Source organism: Centroberyx affinis, unplaced genomic scaffold (assembly GCF_046629955.1).
Source record: "Centroberyx affinis isolate AG114_WGS23_722 - 3 ecotype Tasmania unplaced genomic scaffold, CSIRO-AGI_Caff_v1 ptg003211l_1, whole genome shotgun sequence".
Taxonomy (NCBI): Eukaryota; Metazoa; Chordata; class Actinopteri; order Beryciformes; family Berycidae; genus Centroberyx; species Centroberyx affinis.
In genome coordinates this window covers 28,213-51,905 of record NW_027281249.1, presented here as the reverse complement: position 1 = coordinate 51,905, position 23,693 = coordinate 28,213, and the positions used below count along the sequence as shown (strand labels likewise).

Here is a 23,693-nt window from a genome sequence, read left to right as displayed (position 1 = left end):
TTTTACATGTTCTGTCACAGAGTTTTCTTCTACAAGGAGCTGCCATGTTGGTTTTGGAGTTTTTTTGCGTCTGCACCCTCCCCCCTCACCCAGCCGATCAGGCGGCCAATCAGAGCAGCCCCTCATTATCCTGGCATCCCCGCCCACTCAGAACAGCGCATAGTTAATGAGGAGAGAAACTGAGAGGATGGAGAGGCTCCACAGAGCCTGGATTTGTGTGTTTTTTTGCAACAGAATTCATAACCTTATTTTAAAGACCACTGAGAAATGTTTTAAACAGCTAAAAAGAGCATAATATGGGACCTTTAAAAATGTAACATGTTGCACCTTTAAATTGCATTTTTCCCTCACTGAATTACCTGCTATCCATTTCTGTATATTGTCTGGCACCGCCCTCATCTGGTTTTCAGGGAGCATGACATGCAGATGCACTTTGCATTACACAGTTCACCAAGTCTCCTGACTCGGGAGACTTGGTGATATGGCAACCTGAGACTATGCAGTTAATAACGTCACACCTTGGCCAGTCCCACTGTGTACATGTGCATATGGATGTATAAGGAGATGAGGTACCTAACTAAGGTGCAACTGTTACACAGTTGTATTTTGAATTTTGTACATTTATATTTTGTTTAGTGTGCATTCTGATCCATATGTGGTACATGATCGGCATTGGACTGTTTGATTAACTTAATTGTTGTTTTCTGTACATTTGGGTTGCATATATTTCCATTTCAGCCACTGAACTTCCATCCTTTTAACTACTGATTCCTAGTTTGATCCAGTTGGAGCAGCCTATCACGACTGTGGCTACTGCCCTCTGAGCCACATCTCCAGATTTGTATGCCAGAAGCGTAAACATCAAAGCACTATAAACTTCATGCTGTTCTCACTTATCTGACCTATCAAAACCTTACTTCATATTTACTGCAGAGGAGCTGATATTGCTAATACTTACAACAGCTACCCAGTAATTAATAGCCTACTGACAATGTTAACTTTTATATTATTTTATTATACCTACTTTCAGGTAAAATATCACTAATAATTACTACATGTCTACTGTACCTTGTTCATACTCTATATTTACTATGTATTATAGCTCTATCATTTAATTCTATGTATAACCAGGCAACTACTTATTACTGAGAATTACTGTATAAGTATGAGGTACATACTTTCTCTTTTAATGCTGTTTCATTATATTTGTCACCAGGTTACTACTTTTAGTAATAATTACTATGTACTTACTTGCTACATACTCTATTTCAGTACATTTATCATCATATAACTACTCGTTATTACTGATAATTACTGTATACTTATCTGGTACATACATTGTATGTGTATTTACCATAGGTGACCTATTTTTATTACTGATAATTATTGCCTACTTACCTGGTACATACCGGATATTTGCTGTATTGTATAATGCTACCAAACCTCATTTTAGAGGACATATTCCCTTGAGGTCATCAAATGATGTTTAGTCTATGATGACTAAATGAAAAGCTGTACCAATTTCCCCTGCTCTCATCCCTCTCTTATCATCTCTTCCTTTCCTTTCCTTTCCTTTCCTTTCCTGTCTTTGTCTCCTTCAACCAACTTTCTGGTAGGGCTAGTGAGGGAGGGGAGGGGAGCAGCAGCAGTGAAAATGCGAGCCAAATGAGTGACGTCACAATAAAGTTAATATTGCTGGTTGAACTGAAGAGTGAAAATGCTCTATTACAGTTAAATAGCTTCTCCTACATAATCTCCTACACATGAAATACCCAAAGAAGCAGAGCCAGCATCCACAATATTGTTATTTATTGACACTTAACAAAAACTTTACAATGTATAATATACATACATATTGTACATATACTTACGTATATACAGTATACTTCCCCAACAAAAAATATTACCTACATCCACCACAGGATGGCAGTAAAGCCAAAGGAACATGTCATCTTCCATGTCATTAACCTGCCGTAGTTACTCTAACACCCTGTACCCATCCAGCCAAAGCAAGATGGCCTCCAGCCAAATAATAACATGGCCCTGATGATGTCTGACAATATGGACTCCTGTCTCACAGCATGATGAGATGTGCAGTATAAAATCCATCCCCTAAGATCAAGTCTTCGTTGCCTTGAGCAAATCTGTTACCGAGTCTATCAAAGGTTTCTGTCCATTAAGTCTTTTAACTACTATATGTACTTCTAAATTGAGTTTTCCATGATTACAGGTAAATGCCTGAATCATTACAGCCAACTTCCAGTGCCACTGTTGTTATGGGAACGTATGCCAAGCTGTAAGCATGTTTCATAGGTTTTCTTTCACACATTTAGCAAGGACAAATTTGAGAGAAATTTAAGGAAATTCTCATGTACATAACTCAATGCCCCAATCAGCAAGATATGAATGCTCCCTTATTGAAATAGTTTGTAAGCATGACAATAACGCCTTGAATTGTGACGTAAAGTAGCCAGTTACCACAAATCATAGTAAATTATTTATACTGGTACTTCCTTTTTTGACTATAGGTGTGTCCTCCATTTTGCAGTGAAGCATTTCGACGGGCCAAAAACAATTAATGCATTTTCTGATTTTATTTTATGTACATCACAAAATGCACAAATCACAAAAAAACATGTTTTAAAAAACAAAATTGTGCTTACTGTGGCAACAGAAACAACTCAGGAGCATAAAGAAAAGCCAAGCCCATTCAGGCACACGGTAAATATTAGGAGCACTAGGTAACAAGTGTTTCACCACACCTGTCATGCTGTGTATTAGACAGCAAAAACTTTGGCAGTCTAAGTTATAGGACAGTATTTAATTAGAATATCTTGTTATGCACACTGGAGAGTTACCATCTGGCTCAGGCACTTCATTAAAACAAATCTGAGGGGTGAAATGTCTTAATAGAAAATAAGGCACAAATACATGGAAATAATGGTACAAAATTGCTTCGCAGGTGCCAGATGATTAACTCTGCATTATGCATCTGGCCTATGCATGCATAGGTGTAAGAGCGGTCCATCACCATGTGATTTCTATTCAGTGCATATAGAATCCTAACAGTATACTGACCATACTGTACACGCTTGCGCTGTACTGTACACTGTAGCAAATCTACTACATACTAAGCTGAATGGTACTGCAGGTAGTTTCATGTTAATTTATAATAATGTTTGTCTAGTATAGTATGTTTCCCACTATAATGTTGATGTTGACATGTGCATGTGATGTCATGTATTTATTATTGTGGCGTGTACAACATGTTTGGTGTTTACTCTATGCTGTTGGTCTTATGTTGTTGTTCAATGTTGGAACTGAGCTGCTACACACTGTACCCATAAATTCAACCATCCGCCTGGCTGTGTGGTCACTCAACTGAATTGAATTGTGTGTTATGGGTGTCAACTCAACTAATTGGAAAATCAGCATACTAAAACAGTACAAATCATCGGGCACTGCACACAACTCAGACAGGACATGTCCAGTCCGCTCTTCCTTAGATAGAGGTAAACATGGAGCCATTTAAAACTTTAATGCTTTTATGTTAAAATAATATTCTTAAAATATTAACAATACAGGGTAGCCCCTTGATGAAAAATTAATAACATGAAGTAAAAAAAAACAAAAAACAGGTATTGCAGACCTGCTAGAATAAACTTTCCAAGAACCATATGTTATTTTGAATTTGACTAGTATAAATGTGAAAGCATTCCTTCAGGCGCTAGGCGCCAGGTCCCATCCTGCTCAAACGTATTCCTTGGTGCTGCTGGGGGGTCTGGAGATGGGGTACTTGGGCGTAGATTTACTCTTGGGGCAGGATGCTGCTAGCATGCCACCGCCCACTACATCCAGGAACGCTCCAGCCCAGGCAATGAAGATGGCAGACCCAAACTCATACCTTCAGAAAGAGGGGGTAAACCGTATAAGTCAAGGGCAAGCCAAGGTCAACAGAGATCTAACTGTATTCTGTAACTCATAGGGATGGGACGATATCGAAATTCAATGTATCACAATACAAAAATATGACAATATGTATCATGGGGCAGAAAAATTAATCGCAATATTAGCTACATTATATTCTGCTGTAGTAGTCACAAGTGAGAAGGCTAGTCCATCACAGCTTCACAAGCTCTCCATCGAAAATATATTTGAACTTTGCAATGAGTTTAAATTGTTGTTTATATTATAGCAAGCCAATGCCATTGGTAGAAAGATTTGTGGTTCAGAAATAAACATAATTCTGCACAGTCAGACTTTGTTGTCATTGAACTGTTATTTATTACATCGTATCGTGGTTGTATGGATTCGTGAACACCATATTGTGTATCGAATCGTATTGTGAGATAAGCATATCATCCAATCCCTAGTGATTCAAAACACAAATCAACACATGGAAAAGTTGATAGAAAAACATGTCATGCAAATGCTTACATGAAGAATTGGGAGGAGGAGTAGGTTAACTTCTAATTGTCTTGTACTTACTTGGTATTGACAGGGGTGAAAGGGTTGTAGAACGCTTGAATGATGTTGTGAGCAAACCAAGAGCAGGCAATTATGGCACACAAGGCTGTGGGAAGACGAGTAAAGAATTATAACTAAGATTGTAAGAATCCAGGGAGAACACCACAAATAAATTCAAGATTACATAGCATCTTACCTCCAATCAGAAGGATAACGCCACCGGCCATGGCGATACGAGACTTGCGTGTTTTGTCATCTCCTCCACAGTTGGTGCACTTCATTCCCATGCAGGCGACACCCAGTCCAGCTGCTGTTACGATGATACCTACAATCATGAGGGCGCGGGTTGCCTGGAGGGCACCTGGATGAGTAGGCAGGATAGGGTTAATCCATCAGTTATGAGTAAAATAAAAATCAAACACTTATTCACTCAAGGGCGTGACTTAACAGACTTTTCCTGGGTAAAGAAAACAAACAAATCCCTTTACTTGTTGTCGTTTGATTTCTCAGGTAATTTTTCTTAACACAGGTTCATAAAAAGCCCCAGCTCATTTCTGGTTGAGTTCTATTTTTTGTGCTTTGATACCACCATTTGAAAAAAAGCGGAGTGTAAACAAACATTGTTCATGTAAAACACAGTATGACTCCCGTCTCCTGTGTCTCGCTGCCACTCCCTTTCACAACACACCACAGAAACTAGCTCTAACCGGAAGACCTGAGAAACTCAGGGGAGTGGGTGAGTGAGTGTGTGTGTGTGTCTCTGTGTGTGTGTTAAGTCAGTAGGAACAGGTCTAACCAGGTTTCAGGTTTCATTGTGAGGACGACACTCCCCATTTCAGCTACTCACAGCCTTTCAGCAGGTGGATATTTCTAAGGTTGAAACTAACATTCAAAAGGACACAGGCCTTCTGTGTATCGAATCAGCTGGTGCCGAAGGTGGGTAATGTTATCCGATATGGCGTCATAGCACCAGAATATAAACAAAATCAAGTTGTAAAAAAAAAAAAAAAAAATCCCACTTATCCCAGTTTTGTTACCGCTGGTTGATTTTCAGCTGTCTATTAAATATTGAGCCATTATTTATTTATTTGCTCCATATCTGACCAAGGCTTTAATCACACCATGTTTATCAAAGTTGGCTTGTGTTCATGTTTAAAGAGGTGATAAGGTATATTGCTTTACAGACACCTTATCAAATGTTTTGATAAGTCAAACAGAAAGCGGTTTACAGCCACTAAAACACAGTCACAGGAAGTGGTCGGATCATGAACTCTTAGCTCACAAGAGTCAAGAGATTACATACACAGCTACAAGTGCATCTTAGATAATGTGTTGAAAAGAGACATCATCTACAAACATCAGCCAACTTAGTCGCCACTAATAAATGAATAGGAGTCACATGGGCAACTGCAGTATTTTGCATGATTGGTCAAATCACCTTAAATCAAAAGTACTTTGTTACACACTAAGTTCTGAATGAAACAAAGGACGGAAACGTGATAAATGCTCCAACTAGCATCAGCGGTCTCTTAGTTTTATCAATAGCCTAATTGTTTAGTGATTACTGGTGAAACAATCAATGCATTCCAGTTCACCTTCCATAGACTAGCTGCTTTGAACCACCTCTCTGCCACATAAGGTAACCAGGAAATGAGGCCTAGCCTGTAAAGTGGTTGGATCTATTCATTCTGTGGGTGCTGCTATATAGAAAATGAAACAAAAAGTTGCATTTTACATAAATTCTCTTCACATTTTAGGAGAGAAAGGAAAAGTCAACATTTCTCAGTCCAAATAATACAGTTTAGCAAGGAGCATTTAATGTTAATTTGATGCGAGACAACTTGACTGCTTGCTGGCCCACTATTTAGAAATGTTGACTAAACAGAGGGTGATAAAGGTGTTGTTTAGCCTATCACTATCTCTCCAAAACACCTAGACTATGCAGCAAGGGTTTTTCCAAACATGCAGGAGGAGTAGCCACAGGATAATCATTTCCTAGGCGTAAAGGCAATGCAGTCATCCTCCCCCATCAAGAGAAAAGAATTGGGAGTTTTCAGTGACTGACTTTATAACAATGAACACTGGCAGTCTGCCATTAGGTCTGCCATGCAGCCTACTGACATTTACCTAATACACTGCAGGTGAGGCCTCGTGATAGCAGTTTAAAAAGGGGAAAAACGTACATTTGGAGTGACTAAAAGGGAGTTAATATGTGACAGGACAGCAAGTTAGGCCCAGGCTACAGGAGTCGGTTAAGAAGCTAGGCCTTTAGGCTCTGCATGGGTAGGAAATGCTATGGCTTAATTCAAAATCAAAATATGGCAGAGAGACGGTTTAGAAAATCCATTAAATTGTAAAGAGAACAAAAAACAAATAAAGATAAGAAAGAAAATTTGAGTAGAAATCAACCAAATGACGGACTCCAAGCTCCGTGACAACAGGTGCAGGTAATTTAGTTACATAATTTCCTGTTAGAGGGCAACTGCAAGTTTCCTCACGTTACATTTACTTTGAGACTTTTTCAGCGCCAGTTCAAATAAAGTTTAAGACCAGTTTCACCGCAAATATAAACCAAAAGAGTAAAAATACACAGTAGGCCTAGCAGTAGGCTATACGGCGGACTGAATATTTCACATTTAAGTAGGCTACTTACTAGGCTACACTGAGAAAAAGCCTCTGAAACAGTTGCTCTGGGACTCAAATGAAGCATTTAACCGCCGTATGTAAGACATTTCAAGGCCTTGAATTTAGATAACTAATTTTAAAACATTTAAGTCTTGTTAAATAACCTGCAGATATCCTGTATTGAAGTTTCGTTATTTTAGCAATGGCCTTCTGTTCCTTTGGACAAGGTCTCTGGCTACATATAATACTGGTCCAATGGGCTACTTACTGTCAAGCTGCAGGATTGAATCGTAGACTTTGCATTGGATCTGGCCTGTGCTCTGGAATGCACACGACATCCAGAGTCCTTGGTACATGGCCACCGCTGTGATGATGTTGTCCCCAACATAAGCAGACATCTTCCACTGGGGCATGATGGTGCCAATTATCAATCCAATCAATCCAATCAACGACAGGGCAAACCCCAAAATCTGCAAACCCGAGTTGGCCATTTCAAGTCCTTTAACGATGTGACTGCCGCAAAATCAACTAAGGCGATGTCCACCTGCTGGAAAAGTAGAATCCTTCACTCAAAATCTGACGGTTTGGGGGAAGACTTTTTTGTTGCTTCCAAACGAAGCTGTTCTCTTGTTATTTACTTAGAAATGAGTATTCCTTCGCTTTCTGAAAATAATTTAACAGCCAAGGGTGATATTTCAGTTTCTAAGGTCTCTCAGAGGTAGGCTATTCTTCACGCACCTGTTCCTTGGCCGCACCTTGAATGGGGAGGGATCAGCGGGAACGAGCTTTTTTAGGCGGTTTCTGTTATGCTCCAGGTGGGCGGGGACGCGCACGCAGTTTCGACTCATCAGCCGCACCATGAGAGTCCTGAAGTTTCATGATGCAAGTTTTTCCCCGAAACAGTCCTAGATTTCTACATAGATAGATAGATAGATAGATAGATAGATAGATAGATAGCCTACTTTATTTCGCCCAGATTTCACATTTGAGACACAATGTATAACATAAAACGCTATATCCTTACAAAAAAAACATGATAATACATTTTAGAAGGATAGCTCTACTATATAAATATCACAGTAAAGCTGGATAAACCTAGGTCATAAAATTAGGTTACATCACAAAAAAAACATAGCAATACTGTAGGAGATAAAAAAAAAAAAAATTACCATAGTAGGATAAGGTCACTATAAACTTACTACCTCGGACACACTATAAGTCCTTATAGGGGACTTTTTTTGGTAATAAGGATAACAGAAATTAAATAAATATATTTGCACCCTGAACAGACATCAGGAAAATGAATATATCAACATATAATACAATGATCACAGTAAACACTGTGACCCCTTGCCCCCTATGCAAATCAACATTTGGCACATTAAGCAGTAACAAAAGCATGAGACAACATTTTCATTAAGCCCATGCTTTAGACAGTTGGGTTAGTATTCTGTGGAGTATATTGACATTTAGCATATTGTTTCAATCAATGCCACAGAATATCATGTCAGAATATTTTAAATACATGCTTGAAAGGATATGCACACAAACATTTCAAACTGTATTATTATGTTTTTCATAGTTACATAATTAAATAATTTGATGGTTTATATTATTCATTCTAAATGTGATGATGTATAATATTAACTGGAGAAGGCAAAAATCAGAATTTTATGTCTTTCCTTCTGTTTGACGATTTTGAAGGTTAAATTAATGAAGCTAAGTAGTAAAGTAGTGAAGCTAAGAAACATGGTGAACATTTTCAGATGTTATATTATTTGACATTAGGGAAGTGAAGCTGAAGGCTCCTTCATTAACCATATTAGCTTTAGGCCTACTAAAGCAGATACTCAAAGTTACATTGTAGTTACATTGAGAGGCTTGGAATAGGCAGAAGACATAATAAGATTCAAAACAAGGAACTTTTCAAAACTCCTAGCACTATAGTTTAGAATTGGAGTCTATGAGAAGTATAGCCTAGATATGATGTTGACTTCGGCTTCCCATAAAACAGAGAAGTCATGTGATTGCCCTAGTTCTGAAAATATTTTACTATACATTTGTTGCACACAGATTTCAAGATGGGCTGGTTTTAATAAGCAGGTAAAGCAGAAGTAGAATTTACATAGACACCGAGCACATGAATGTCATTTAAGCAAAGGGTAGGCCTATTGCATAAGATCCTATCTGCTCCACATCAGTGACAAATGAAGGATGAGTGATTATATGCAACTTTTTGCACAAATGCCATGGGTATAAACAAGAGGACAGAATTGGGAATATGGATACCCAAAATATAGCTAAGAACTACTGTGTAGCTGTAGCATGCCATTCCCTTTATGAGCCTTTTTAGCTCATTCCAATCATCATACCATACACCTATTTGAAAAAATTATTAAACATTTCAAAATTATTTTCTTGTGTTTTTTGTTATCAAAATCTCATCTCAATCTCAGGCTACGACAATCTTTATTGGTGACTTCATTGTGAACCAGGAGGCGTATAAAATAAAACCATTGCAGATTTTTGAACAATCCCGTCCCTCCGCCCTTCCCATCAAATAAAACTGCCTTTCTTTCCCTAACTGAAATCCCATTGGTTTACACATGATCTCTCTCTACATTATGTCCTGCCCCAGTACAATTATGTCCTGCCCCAGTACAATACATTAAAGGGTAAGTTTGGCAATTTTGGACCATTTGTCTCTTACATGCCTGTAGTACTTGGACCTGCAGACAATATTTACTCCTGAGTCAGCTGTTGCTCTGTTGCTAGGCCTCCTGCTGCTAACAATGAGTCCAAACAGGGTTTGTCAAAACATCTTCAAAAAAAATATTTGTAGGCTCCACTTGGGAGTTGAGAGTAAACAGAAAAGTTGTGAAGTACATAAATTAAAATTAGCTCTGATTTCATGACAGAGTTCCTCCATTACGCACACTTTCACTAATCAGGAAATCACAGAACTATATTTTTCTGCCACAGCACAAACTGCTGTGCGTATCAATCGGTTGGTCGCCATATAGTTTTCACAGACTGGCTTTTTTTTTTTTAGATATTTTGACAAACCCCATTTGGACTCATTGTTAGCAGCAGGAGGCCTAGCAACGGGAGTTCGGTGTTTCAACCAACAGCTGACTCTGGAGTCAATATTGTCTGCAGGTGTAAGTACTACAGGTATGTAAGAGGCAAAATAGGTTCAAAATTGCCAAGTGAGACATCTTTAAATGTTGTGATTTATTAGACTGTGATCATTATTATACAAAACCAAGTTGTTCATGTAATTGGTTTCCTGATCAGGAAAAGAGAAAGTTTGAATAGTTAGCCTCTCCAAAATGGGAAGTTGTTTCAACATATATGGAAGTTGTGTGGGAAATGAAGTTCCATATTCAATATGAGTAACAATAGAGATGTCAAATATGTTTGTGGTTAAATCTTCCTCAAATTCAGCCACATCCCTTACTGTTGGGGGATGCCTAAGCTGAAGACATGCCACAATATGGTTGGCTATGCAAGTCTTGGTCTATAGCACAATTATATTGATGTCATAAAAAGGCAAATATCTTAAAAATCCAACATTAAAGGAGTGTGTCATCTCATTATCTCTCATCTTATGTTTATATGTGCCAAATGCCTCGTGTTCTTAAGTGTTATATCCTTAATATCAGTAATATTACCCAAGTAGAAAAGTCTTGATTTACATGACATGCAAATTATGAACGTGTATAAGCAAATTCCTTTTGAAATTGGAAACTTGGCCTTATTTCACATGATTAATAGTAGGGTGTACAGACGTATTGTTTTTCACACATCAATTTGTTGGCCTTGAGATTTTTATATATAACACATTCGTGTGTCTGCCTGTTATATCCTCACCTTACAGGATACCTTTACCACAGGTGCATCTGCCATTCCTCGTGAAGAATCTTTTGAATTCTTTGTACCACGCAGGATATTCGTTGTGAAAGCAGGTAAAGCAACATACTGCAGCAGTAGTGGCTAGCTGGCTCTGAGACACAGGTAAGCTGACACAAACTCATCTGTTGAAACAATACATCAAATTAACCGGCATGTAACCCAGCAAGCATCACATCTCAACTACGGACAAGAACTCATAGGCAAGGAGCAGCATATGCAATAGAAAGAGTCTCACTCATTTCTGCTGCAGGCTATTGAGAGCAATGCTGTCCTCATGGTATTGAAAAACCTCAATCTTGCTAATTCTTTCCATGCAAATTAACAAACTTCATCTTGCTAACTATAAATCCAAGATTTTTTGGACCAAATTGTTTTTGGGGCTAAACAGTTTTATACACATACATGTAACGGAGCATTAAACAATTAAAATTAATCTGTGGGATAGACTGGGTTAGCTGATCCTTGCTGGCCTAACTGTTAGACAACTGAACTCCTGCCTGGGAAAACTCGCTGGGGAAAGTGAGAGATACACTCTCCACTTTCCCCCCCATGTACTCCAGTGGAGCTGCTCAGTGGCCAACAGTTGTACTGACCAGCCCACAGTTATGAATTTGTGTATTATCTGTAACCCTCACTTCACCTGCAACAACTCACCCGGGCTGTAGCTGTAAAACTAAGAATTAACTTTTTCATGTTTTCTTTATTTCCTCTGTTTATTATTTTTTCTTTTTATGTATTCCTACTATCTATATGTTATCCTCTCTTTCAAAATGTGGAGTGTTTTGGACAGTTTTAAGGTTAACATATGCTTGTTGTTTTTCTATGTATTTAATCCCCGCCCAGTAGTTTTCCTTTTAAATCACTGATCAGGATACATTCCTATCTCCTGACATAGCTGAAGGTGGGGATCTCAGAAGGGATCCAGGCAGCTCTGACTGACTAAGGGTTTTATTTTTAGGTGCGCTGTGCCCTGAGGCAGTGCTGTTTTCAAATGACAGTTTGCTCTGACCACAGTTCACTGTGGCATGGGAGTAGGGCAAGAAATCCATGGGCATTATAATTAATGTCAGATGGAGATATAGCCTTCACCTGATTTTACTGTATCCTACGCTTTATCAGATGTGGACTGATTTTCTTGTAAATTAGGTTTGTGAATTAAATCTTGGATTAATTATTTGAATGTGTAAGATGGTGTAGGTGTTTACGTCACATCTGACTTGAATAAAGGCTAAAAATTACCTGTATTTTTTCTCTGGTTCAGTGGAGCCTATCAGTATTCATTTTCCTCTGGCATGTCTACTGTATTCTTATGGTGTATAGCTTGTCTGGCAACTGCTGTTTACTGCCGCTTCAAAGGTACAGTGTGGGAGTTGAGGCAGTTACTCCATGTCACCAGTCAAACAGGTTTACTGAACTCCCGTTTTATCACAATCTCTCAGCAGTTCCAAGAATGAAAATGCAACAGACAAACTCTTAACGTGCACAAGCATGCATACAGTACGTACAAGCACATGCATGCATAGTACGCATAAACACAGATGTTTCTAAAATTCATAGATGTGAAGATATACAGTGTGAGATATAAATACAGTGTATATTATTGCATGGTTGCCAGGTTATGTTACTTGTGCAACATTGAAATATTTCACAGTGACACACGCAATTATTCTCTGAGTCATTCTATAAGGCTGTTGGGGGGGTGTCATAAATTGTTTCTCGCTTGTCACAGGGAGTTTGACCAGTCTGACTCATCTCAAGTGAAACAGATGACATATAGTGTATGGAACAAACATACTGTTTGTATCCTGCTTCTCACAGTTAGAGTGCTCTTGTTTCACTGTCTCACTCCTCTTGTACAATTTATTTACAATTCTCTGAAAGTCAGATCCCAGGTCAGTAATGCAATTCAATGGACTCTGATTAACTTGGGCCAAAATTTTGTACTGTTTATTTGTCCTGTAGGGGTTTTTTTGACTGTAGAGCTATGAGAGCCTCTGAAAACTGAGGACTAGTTATAGCCTAAATTCACTTTATTCCTTAAGTAAGTAAGTAAAACTTAATGCTTCACAGAAACAGAAAAGAAACAGTAAAAATAAAACCATAAGAACATGCAGGCCGATAATAAATACATTTTGACATTTATACACACATACATACATAACAGCACAGCCTAACTATTATAAAAAAGGCCAGCCTACATAAATGTGTTTTAGGCGCTGCTTAAAGAATCAGCAGACTCAGCTGATCTGAATGTTACAGGTAGGCGGTTCCAGAGTGTGGGGGCCAAAACAGCAAAGGGATCGGAAGTCTGGAATGAGGCATATCTGAAAGTCCCTGGTTGGATGACCTGAGCGACCTCGCAGTGTTAAAGTAAATCACAGTGTTAAAGTAAAATATGAGGTGAGTTTATTATTAGTTTCATAGTTTTAATTAGTTTTAGTTTCATTCCAAAATGTGATATGCATTAGAAAACTTTTCCCTTAACTTTTTCCCTAAGAACATCTGACATGATGGTTAATCTTGCTGAACAATATAAGTTATTAGCTACCTGAAGATCTTTCCCTACAAAATGCTTTTGATGTATTGAGTCATGGATTTTAGGGTAAAAAAAAATTGCAATGGATGTTTTGCAATTTGGAATTAAACCTTTCATTTGACCCTTGTCTGTTAATATCAAAGTGATGACTCACAGTAATCCTGTGACTCTTGGTGCGCATGTACCTAGCATGTACATCATGTCAGGGAGCAGTAATAGGCTTTAGGGACAAAAGGTTACATCAGGCTGATGAAACAAACATAACACTGTAGCTCAATGCTGCCATCTAGTGGAGAATATGGAGCAGTAACCAGAGGTGTAAATAGTTTGGGCACTGCAGTGGTTTTTAGTGGCAGCCATCTTAGCTCCTGCTCCATAGCTGTTAGTAAAGCATTATTTATGCTATCTCCATGTTCTGAGTGAAAGGACCAGACTGGCATGTTTGAGGCCAATATTAAGTTGCCTTCTGAACTAATTATCTTAATATTTGTCATGGTACCAAATTGTTCTTGTGTTTACTCAAAATCTATAGTTTGGTTACAGACGTGTATTTGTATTTGCAGAATATATATATTCTGCAAATACAAATACACTCACAACACACTCTTACTATGTTAAAACTGGACAATTCGTGTTTGTTTAGATTTAAAACAATATTTAACATTCAAAATGTAGCTGGACATCATATCACTGCATTGGGGGAAACTTTTAATCTAAATAAAAGTTAACTTTTCAAGAATTTGATAAAAACAGCCTTGCTCTCAGATGGATAAACATCTTTTTTGAAAAATGTACCAGTAACTTTGAACAAATAATTGCCCTTGTGTCCTTGTTGCACAGCTTGGTTGATTTTAAACATGATATTTTAGATCTAGTTTGAAACTTGTAGATTAAAAAAAAAAGAGTGCTGCTCTCTTTTAATTGGCAGCCATTCCCAATTTACAGGGAGGCAGTGGTAGAAAAAGCAACTGTCGCCTGTGACAAACTGCAGTTCTACAATGTAGTGAGCTATGGAAGATAAATAATCATTAATGACCATGATTATGATTAATAATATTATCTACATTGAAATCAAATCCATGTTAGCTTCTATATAATGGTGTCCTCTAACTAAATTGAAAATATTCATAGTGGCTTGAGTAAAAACGGAGGCAATAGCACCTGCTGTGAAATGTGATTATTCAGATTTTTACTAAGTACATAAGGAGCTCTGGTCTCAATTCTGCCACTAAATACCATATGTTCAGTTATTAAAATTAAATGAGACCTGTGATTTACTAAACTCGAAAGCACTTAAGTGACATTGATTATGTGCAATATTAACTGTAGCACTTAGATGAATAGGAAGATGAAGATGACATACCTGCAGGTCTGGGTTCAGGGAACACAGTGTAATTCAGAACTTGTTCCAATGGCCCCTGTGTTTTAACGCTGACATTAAAAAGTCTTTGTAAATGTTTCCTTTTTCCAAATGCAGAAAAGGCCAAAGCTCTTAAAGTTTGATATTTAACTCAACGATCAATCGGGCAACATGTCTAACTTGAATTTTCTCCTCCAAGGCACTCTTTTATTTCTGGGGTTCCACTTATCACTGAATATGTATTAGTAAATACCAATTTTGTTCATTTTCTTAAATGCCACATCTTCTTTCATCCATGACCTTTTGTTGCTCTATATCATATTAATTTTCATTGCTATGTTTTGCCAGACAGAAGCTGTTTTTGAAACTGAGACATATATTCATATCTGTTAGCCTTGTCTGCATGTGCTTCTGGCTCATTTGTTGAGCATTTCATCCTTCCTTTCCTTCCACCTGATGCCATGTTTCAGCTGATGGATACTTGCAATCCAAGACCAAAATAGCACCTCATGTTCTATTCAAATTGGCAAATTGCATCTGCCCTCGTTTGCATGACTGCTCTTAGTAAATCAGCAACAGAAATAGAGACATTAGGGTTTTTTTTTGTTTGTATTTTTTGCACATGCCAATGATTTGTGCCCCTCTTGGTAGATCTGGGCATAAATATAATGAATGTTGACTGGAGCAATAACTTAGAGTTATTTATATTATTATCAATGAAAAACAGGTAGAAAGTGTAGTGAGAAGAAAAATGTCATCACATGCATCTGAAAAAACTCCAAGGTCATGATGATTTTCCCACATTTGTCTAAATGCAGATAGATGCTTCTAACTGAAAACATGCGCCTGCTAAAAGTAATTGGTTCCTCCAGCTATCGTGAGAACTATATTGGGGTTAATGCCTTAATCCATATTTGCTGTATTAAGAAATATAGAGCTCCATTCAGCCTGAGCACGGGCTGCTCCACTCTGTTTGGGTTACGGAGAATAATCTTATATAAATGGGAAAGAGTCATTCTTCCATGAGATTTTGCCCCAATAAAGCAGGAGGGGGATCAGAGGAGGAAAGGCGGATGGCTGACCCAGACTGAGGTCACGTCTCAAAGGGAGGCTCTTTGTAAAAGTCAGTGACAGCTCTTAACACACAATAATCCATCAGATCAGATACTGCACAAAGCCAACTTGTGCTAGCATATGCCTTGTAGCATAATTACCGTTTTTGCTGTGGGACACGATCCATCATCCATTTACCATGGTTATCACTGGGAGATTATAACGTCTAATTGACTCCTGAGTGGTGAACGAGAAGTAGTCACTGCTATTCATCCCTCTGATACATTTTAAATAATCTGGATTCTTTGAAGAGACAGATGATTATAAAGTAGATCAGACAGAGAAGAGTTTGTCATTAATCTCAGCCCAGAGGAATATCTTGACTGGGTTGGGTGATTTTGAAGGGTTTTTATGCGTCCGCGCCGGTGACAGCCATGGCTGGAGGCATTATGTCTTCGGGTTGTCCGTCCATCCGTCCGTCCGTCTGTCCATCCCATTCTCGTGAACGCGATATCTCAGGAATGCCTTGAGTGAATTTCTTCAAATTTGGCACAAACGTCCACTTGGACTCAAGGATGAACTGATTAGAATGTAGTGGTCAAAGGTCAAAGGTCACTGTGACCTCACAAAAGACGTTTTTGGCCATAACTCAAGAATTCATACGCTAATTATGACAAAATTTCACATAAATGTCTAATAGGATAAAATGATGAAGTGATGATATTTTATATCCAAAGGTCAACTTCACTGTGACATCATAATGTTTTGCTTACCACTGTGAGAAAACGATCTTGGGTCATTCTACAAAAACGGTGGAAGTGCTGTCACTTACTTTTGCAGACACGAAAATCCTTTAAGTTGACCTAATAATCACATTAATTATATACTGTATGTTCAATAAATAAAGACCTTTATAGAGTCCTTGCAATGATAAAACAAAGTTTATTGGCGGAGGCATACAACCGTGAGGCGGTTATTTCTAGTTTCGTCTTTCATGACTTCAGATTTACATTGACTCATACCATATCGTATCACTTTTCTCCATTATGTTGCATGCATATTTATGTTGTAATTCTAAATCTTTAATTTAAGCTGTCAATCTCTGTCAAGCTATACACAGTTTGATCTGCAAAGACCTGTTATATGTGTCTGTGTTTGCGGAGGAAAATTTGAAAGATGGGATTATTGGCAAAGGTCAGCCAAATTTGAACCCGCTGTTGTAAGTATGTGACGTGAGCCACAAGAATGCCCTACGTGATTAGTTTTGATTAGGTTTGCGAATGAAAAGCATGGATAATTAAGCATGACGGTATGGAGGTCACTGTGGTTTTTGTGGGTGCTGTGTGAGCAGGATGTGGTGAACTCCTGGCTCTCTATTAATGAGCCTGTGTGTTTAAGAGTGGAGGAAATAGTGGAAGAAAGAGAGAATCGGGCCAGATCAGCTGTTTCTGGAGGAGCCACTGACCTCTATCACCTGTCTCTCTCAGATCATCTGGGAGCTCCAGCAACTTAGTTTACAAAAAAAACACTGACATACTTTCAATGTCACTGCAAAGAATCTTCATCTTAACAAGTAAGAATTTTAGGACTCAATAATAGACTAAATTACTTGTTGTAATTTAGTCTATTATTGAGTCCTAAAATTCTTAAAACAAGTGAAAAAAACTGACAGTGGGGTTAGATAATTTCATTTGTTGCAATACAAATCAATTTTATTCAAGAATTTTGTACAATCAGGTTCATTTTCTTGATAGTAGTGCAGTGATCTGCCGTATTCTGACTTGTTTCAAGATACTGACACTCATTTCTAGAAAATTCCTGAAACAAGTGACGCTGCATTGTCACCTCACTGGCTGAATTTTTCTCGTTTTAGCAAAAATAAGATTTGAAGGCTGAATATGAGACTAAATGACTTGTTAAGATGGACGTTTTTGCAGTGCAGTTTTTACCTGGATATAATGTCCTTGGATATAATGTAGTACTTGAACAGCTTACTTTTTGTTATGTGATGTGGATTACACTGTTCAATGACAAAAACATCCAACTGACCACACCAGTACAACATTAGGTGTCTGCCAGGACAAATAGAGGAGGACATATATAGATGTGGTTGTGACTCAAGGACAGATGACACACAACGCCTAGATCAAAGCAGACGCTTTACACCCAATACCAATGACATTCCTCTTATGCTGTCTGGCTGTATTCAGGTTTTAGAAGACTTAAAACCTTGAAATCAAGATTAAGAAGCATTATCTCATGTAAATAGATCACTATTTTATATCATATGTATTTTCTGTGTTATAAAATCCATAATACGTGTATTTTATTTAAAATATTTGTTCAACCAGTATTTGTCAAAAGCGAACTTAAATCAGAAATGTATGTATATATTTATGTACATCCTTGTGCAAACACACACAACCCTATCCACACACACACACATAGCCTACACACACGCACATGCACGCGCACACACACGCGCACACACACACACACACACACACACACACACACTCTCTCACCTTGGGATCTTAAAATTCTTGGTAAATCAGTAAAATTGGAAACTATATGAGGAAGTTTGAAGGAATTGAAAAAAAGAAGCAGAAAAATCACCAAGGGGCACAGCGTACAATCATACAAATATATCTGTTATTTTATTGAATAATATTCCAGAATAAGACATCTCCCTTCAATTCAGGTGGGAGTTATTGTAGAAATGTACACAGGTCTGATGGCAAACTTGGAGAGAGGGTGAACTGAGGGCTCTAGTGTCTCTAGATACTGAGAGGGAGTCATCATCCCTTATGGAGCCGATGAACAATGATGTATGCATGCTTTGCAAAAAAATCCCCATGTCAACCTAGACGATAAATACGTAATATTGCAGACCATTGATTGTCTTTGTTGCCTGCAAATCCTCCTTGTTGGTTTATTAGCCTGTTGAAATTCCCCCTTCCTTGAGTGCAATGGTAGTTCTCATTGTATATTGCTGGTCTTCATTCCTGCATTGTTGTTTACTGGAGCGGTCGCAAAGCCAGTATGTTCCTGTCGCTTCCTTTGGCTCTGTTATCATAAGGAGTCCAACATGTGTCCGAAGTCCCTGGTAACACTCGGGTGGGGCCTGAGGATTCAGCCAAGGCCCATTTTATTATATGTATGGCTTTTTTTGTGTTGTTTTGTTTTGTTTTTCGAAAATGTCTGTTCGTTTTGGAAGACAAGAAGAATGGACTGAGATAAACCAAGAGTCCACAAGAGTAGGGGAAAGAGGTTGTGGGAACTCTCTGGAAGACTTGCGTGACCAAAGCTCGGAGACCACCAAGGTCATTGCTGGGTATTACAGGACACGTGTTGGCTGTAGGAGCGGTTATCCTGCTGTTTTCACTTGAATACGTCTCTGTTTCTCGCACACACACACAGCTCAGTCACACAGTGGGGTTTGGGTTGGGCAAAGTTCACGCAAGGGGCACATTAGTGTGGATACAACAGTGCAGATCAAAGACAAAAGCACACCAAATAGGAGGGGACACTTGGAGGGAAGTAACTGCTCTGCCTCCTTCTGAGGAGTATGCATTAGAATAGAAACAGGACAAAGTAGAACAAAGAAGAAAAGACATTAAAAAAAAAATCGGCATCACTGATTATTAAAGACGTTTTTTGAAAAAATATCAATACAAGAGCTCACATACTTCAGATATAGTTTTTGAATTATTGACATAACATACATGTAAACTGACAGCATTCCGTACACTTAGGCCGTCCAAACAGGTTTTGCATTGAAGCGTACTGCTACTGTGTGTATATAGGGAAATGTTCTTTCCTTTATATTTTAGCATTTGTTGATATGGCTTGAACCAATACTATTTGCAAAAAAGATAGAAAAGCCGTCTCACCTTCAGCATGTTAGACAGGATGTCATGATGACAGTGTTTCAGGCCAAGAAGCTTGATAACTTAAGGTTTTTATATATGACTTTTTGAGAATATGTTCTTTGCATTTATGATCTAAACAGGAGAAAAACTGGGGTCCAACAACAGGAGCAGGGGTTACTGTAGAAGTACAAAATGAATAAGTGCCACACTCTCTCCATTAAAGGATTATTAAAAAATATGACATTGCAGCCAAGGATGAGCGTTGCTTTCTTTGGCCGCAAAGACACTTTTCAAACATTTTCTAGTTAAATAAGAGAGAGTATGCCACCTGTCCATTTATTATTTAATGACTTAGAAGATTTATATTTGATTTTGATCAGGCTGCTTGCCATATTATTCTCATTTTCACCATTCAGTTACCACAGAAAATTCCAAAAGATGAGTTCCACAATTTTTCACCCCACTTCTGCTAGAGAGTGAGAATAAAATAGACTTTGCTATTAGACTTTTTGCAACAAATCAAAACTATAAACAAAGGTAATATTTCATTATACTAACTGTTGTTTTCTTTATCTAAATGATTGACTGTTATATTTGTGGTTAAATCTCACCTGTACGGAATACTGTCATGTACCATCAGTAACCATCAGTGGAATTGTAGTTAAAACAAATAAAACTATTAGACAGGAGAGCACCAGTCAAGTGTAAGGTGCACCCACAACTTCAAGTGACGCTCATAAAGCGTAACAAGGCATCATAACCACATTACAGAGACATTATGAGTGCATTATAATCACATTGCAGCATGCTATAAACAGCATAATATCATCGCAATTCTGGGGGAAATCATACAGCATTCACACAGGATTTACTGGTTTGTAAATCCTGTGTGGAAATTTGAATAGGAAAATTACACAATCTCAAAGCATTTAGTGACGCATCTTTGAGTGTGTTTGGCTGGGAAGGTCTGATGGTTAGAAATGATGCCTACAACACCAAGGGTGGCTACTTCTTGGCTCTTCATCAGGAGTGTTATCTTTTCAGCAACCAGCCATTTTCATGTATGAGATTCGTCATTAGAGGGAGCCAGTTAGACACAGATTTTCTCTATAATTTGGCAAAACCCACAGTATACACTTTGTATGCGTTCTATGAACACAATAAGATCACTTCGATATAACCCATATACAGCAGTTATTTATGACCATGTGCTGTCACTGGCCAAGACAAGGCATTGTAAGGCTGCCAATAACTGCAGTATATGAGAACATCACTCTTGGTTTAGACGGTTATGAGCTGTTTATTAATCACAAGGGTTGGCATTTCTCCTGGATCATTGTACTATAGATGGAAAAGGGGTGTTAAGTGAAATTAAGCAAGAGAACCCTCTGAAAGTTTACTGCTCATCCAGTGGCAGGAAATTGGTGATATTGTTTTTTTCTTTGAAATTTGAGGAATTGGACTCAAATGCTACCTATATAACAACCACATATGCAAGGAATTTACAATAGCAATAGGGTAGATATTTTCTCAAACCAGGCATTTCTATTATTTAAATTGTGTACCTTCACAGAAGATAATTTCAAAATGTTATACCAACTTCAAATGAAATAGAATACAAAAAACTCAACTAAACATTTACTATGCATGATAGCATAACATAATTTTCTGGTGTTGTTATACTGCACTCATAATGTGTTTAAAATGCCCTGTTGGTGCCTTATAATACACTTCAAGTCAAAAGTTACCACAGTTTGTTCAAAACAGTTTCCCTGGATATTGGTAGTCGTGTACAGTGCAATAAAAGCTTTGAATCCGTCTTCATACTGCTGTCCTCAAACATCAGTGATGACTACAGTGGGATATTCGTTTTTGCCCGTTACTCCTACTACAACGGAGAGGGATTCCCTGTTAGTTTGACTTAATCTTTTAAGCACTTCCTAAGACAGTGAGTTAACATAAGTGTTTCAAGCAATGCCTACTGCTTGTACGGTACAATGTGCTTACAGTTTTTTTCCCCCCGATTATTTCCCTCATTTAGGAATCCCAATTTGGTGACCACCTGGTGTGTTGAGGTGTTTTAGTGGATGCAGCTGTACTACTTTTCACTGATATGAAGCACATTATGGCTGCTGATGCTCATACTGTTTCAAAAAAGGGGGGGTTCAGTAGGATCTGTGAGGCCCGGTGCAAGGTGAAGCCCATGAGGAAATGAGAAAATCTCCTCCTGTTGTTGTCCTACAGGCTTCTTTGCTCAGTTTACAGGTAGAAATCAAACAACAGCCCTCTGAGTTCATTATCAGCAAACGGATTTCTCTATCTCTGGCGGACCTTGGGGAAATTTTTGCACCCATTACCGGGCGACTGTTCTCCAGTTTGGCTTTTATTGAGTCTATCGATCATTATTTCAATCTTGTGCCCTCTCTTTCACTCCCTACCTCTCTGTGTCTAACCTGAAACATGCACGCACACACACACACACACACACACACCTTATAAACAGATAATTAGATCTTTACACACACTCTTCACTCTTACACACTCATTACATGTATACACCTACACATGCACACATACATGTGGGCCGTTGGAGAGAAGGTTAATGGGCTGTAGACAGTGTAGGATGTGGTTGAGGAGATGTGTGCAGGAAATGGATTATGACTTCAAATCACACATGTGAACCACATCTGTCTTTGTGTTTTCCATGTCACCACCTCCATGTGGCCTTGCAAGACCTCTTCTCCCATAAATTTACTGCCATTAGGAAAACAAATTATTCTTACTTTAGCTCTTCGGTCTATGATGACAAAAACCCTCTGAAGACCTCATCTAGTCGTCTTATGAATTCTCTAGATTACACTAGGTACAAACCTCCAACTGGCTTTTTTATGGACCATATAATTTACATTCAAGAGCAGAACTAGTTTTCATTCACAGCCTTATGGTCAAAATGCAAACTCTTGAATGACCTTCATGAATTCACTTAACTAACTGTCTCCTGACTACTTGACATCCTCTACTTCACATTCAATGTTAAAACTTACTGTCTTCAGATCAGAACTTGCTGTCCTACATTCAATTTCAGACCAAAACCTTTCTTTGCTTCACATTCGACATCAGACTACTCAATGTTCTCTGTTCTTGTCTTTCTACCTGCAGTATCAGAACTGGACAACTTGCTGAAACATTCAACATTACATTATTAAGGACTGGTCGCCTTTTGTGCTTTGGAAATCTATGGAGGAATTTGGATGTCTTTGATTTAAAAATAAATAAACAAAACATTTCCATGACCCAGACCGTAAAGCAAATAATGGGTTTCCAGGAAGTGACCTTTATGGCTCGATGATCAAGGTTTATTGCATATATTTTCTTTCTGTCTGTTTTAATGCTTAATAAAAATGAAACCAAAATAAAGTAAAATTTTGTTAAAGTCTTTGATTCAGTGTTGGCATGCAAGGTTCCCTTGCTGTCACTCAGTCTCTGCTTTGCACCTCCAGGTGCTTTCCATTTATAGAAAGGTCTCACAATCAACTGTGAAATGTGAACTGACATGAAAACGTTCCTAGATGACATGCACAGATATGAAAAATGCATGAGACACAAGAGTAAATTAACCTATGATAGGATCAGGTATGATATCCTATAATATCCTATGTTGTTGACATCTTAACTCTATCATAATCACTTTGGCTTTTAAATTGGCCTTTCTAACATTACTTATCATCTTATTACACATTATTCCTCTGTGTTATTATCCAATAGGCTTACATTCCATGAACTACCTGCATTCAGAACATTGTGCTTTGATATCATAGTTAGCAATGCAGTTAGAAATGCCCCGACATCCGCATCATAATGGGTT

General features: G+C 38.2%; 1 protein-coding gene across 2 annotated transcripts; it reads right to left on the bottom strand.

Moving 5' to 3' along the window:
* Positions 1-2,575: 2,575 nt before the first annotated feature.
* On the bottom strand, positions 2,576-7,848 carry cldn7b (claudin 7b). Of its 2 annotated transcripts, none has more exons than XM_071538142.1 (4): positions 7,361-7,848; positions 4,652-4,828; positions 4,489-4,573; positions 2,576-3,904 (listed from the first exon to the last, which is right to left on the bottom strand). In XM_071538142.1, the coding sequence occupies exons 1-4, from the start codon at positions 7,581-7,583 to the stop codon at positions 3,751-3,753; spliced, it is 639 nt and encodes a 212-aa protein (XP_071394243.1). In that variant the 5' UTR covers positions 7,584-7,848; the 3' UTR covers positions 2,576-3,750. The 2 variants fall into 2 exon arrangements, with proteins under 2 accessions (XP_071394243.1, XP_071394242.1); XM_071538141.1 differs by having other exon boundaries at positions 4,664-4,828.
* Between the last annotated feature and the right edge of the window lie 15,845 nt (positions 7,849-23,693).

Bases quoted from the DNA above. Each gene is read 5' to 3' on its own strand.
- cldn7b (XM_071538142.1), bottom strand. From the start codon at position 7,583: ATGGCCAACTCGGGTTTGCAGATTTTGGGGTTTGCCCTGTCGTTGATT. The intron at 4,829-7,360 runs GTAAGTAGCCCA...CTACTCATCCAG, and splicing joins TTCAATCCTGCAGCTTGACA to GTGCCCTCCAGGCAACCCGC. The intron at 4,574-4,651 runs GTAATCTTGAAT...GTCTTCCCACAG, and splicing joins GATTGGAGGTAAGATGCTAT to CCTTGTGTGCCATAATTGCC.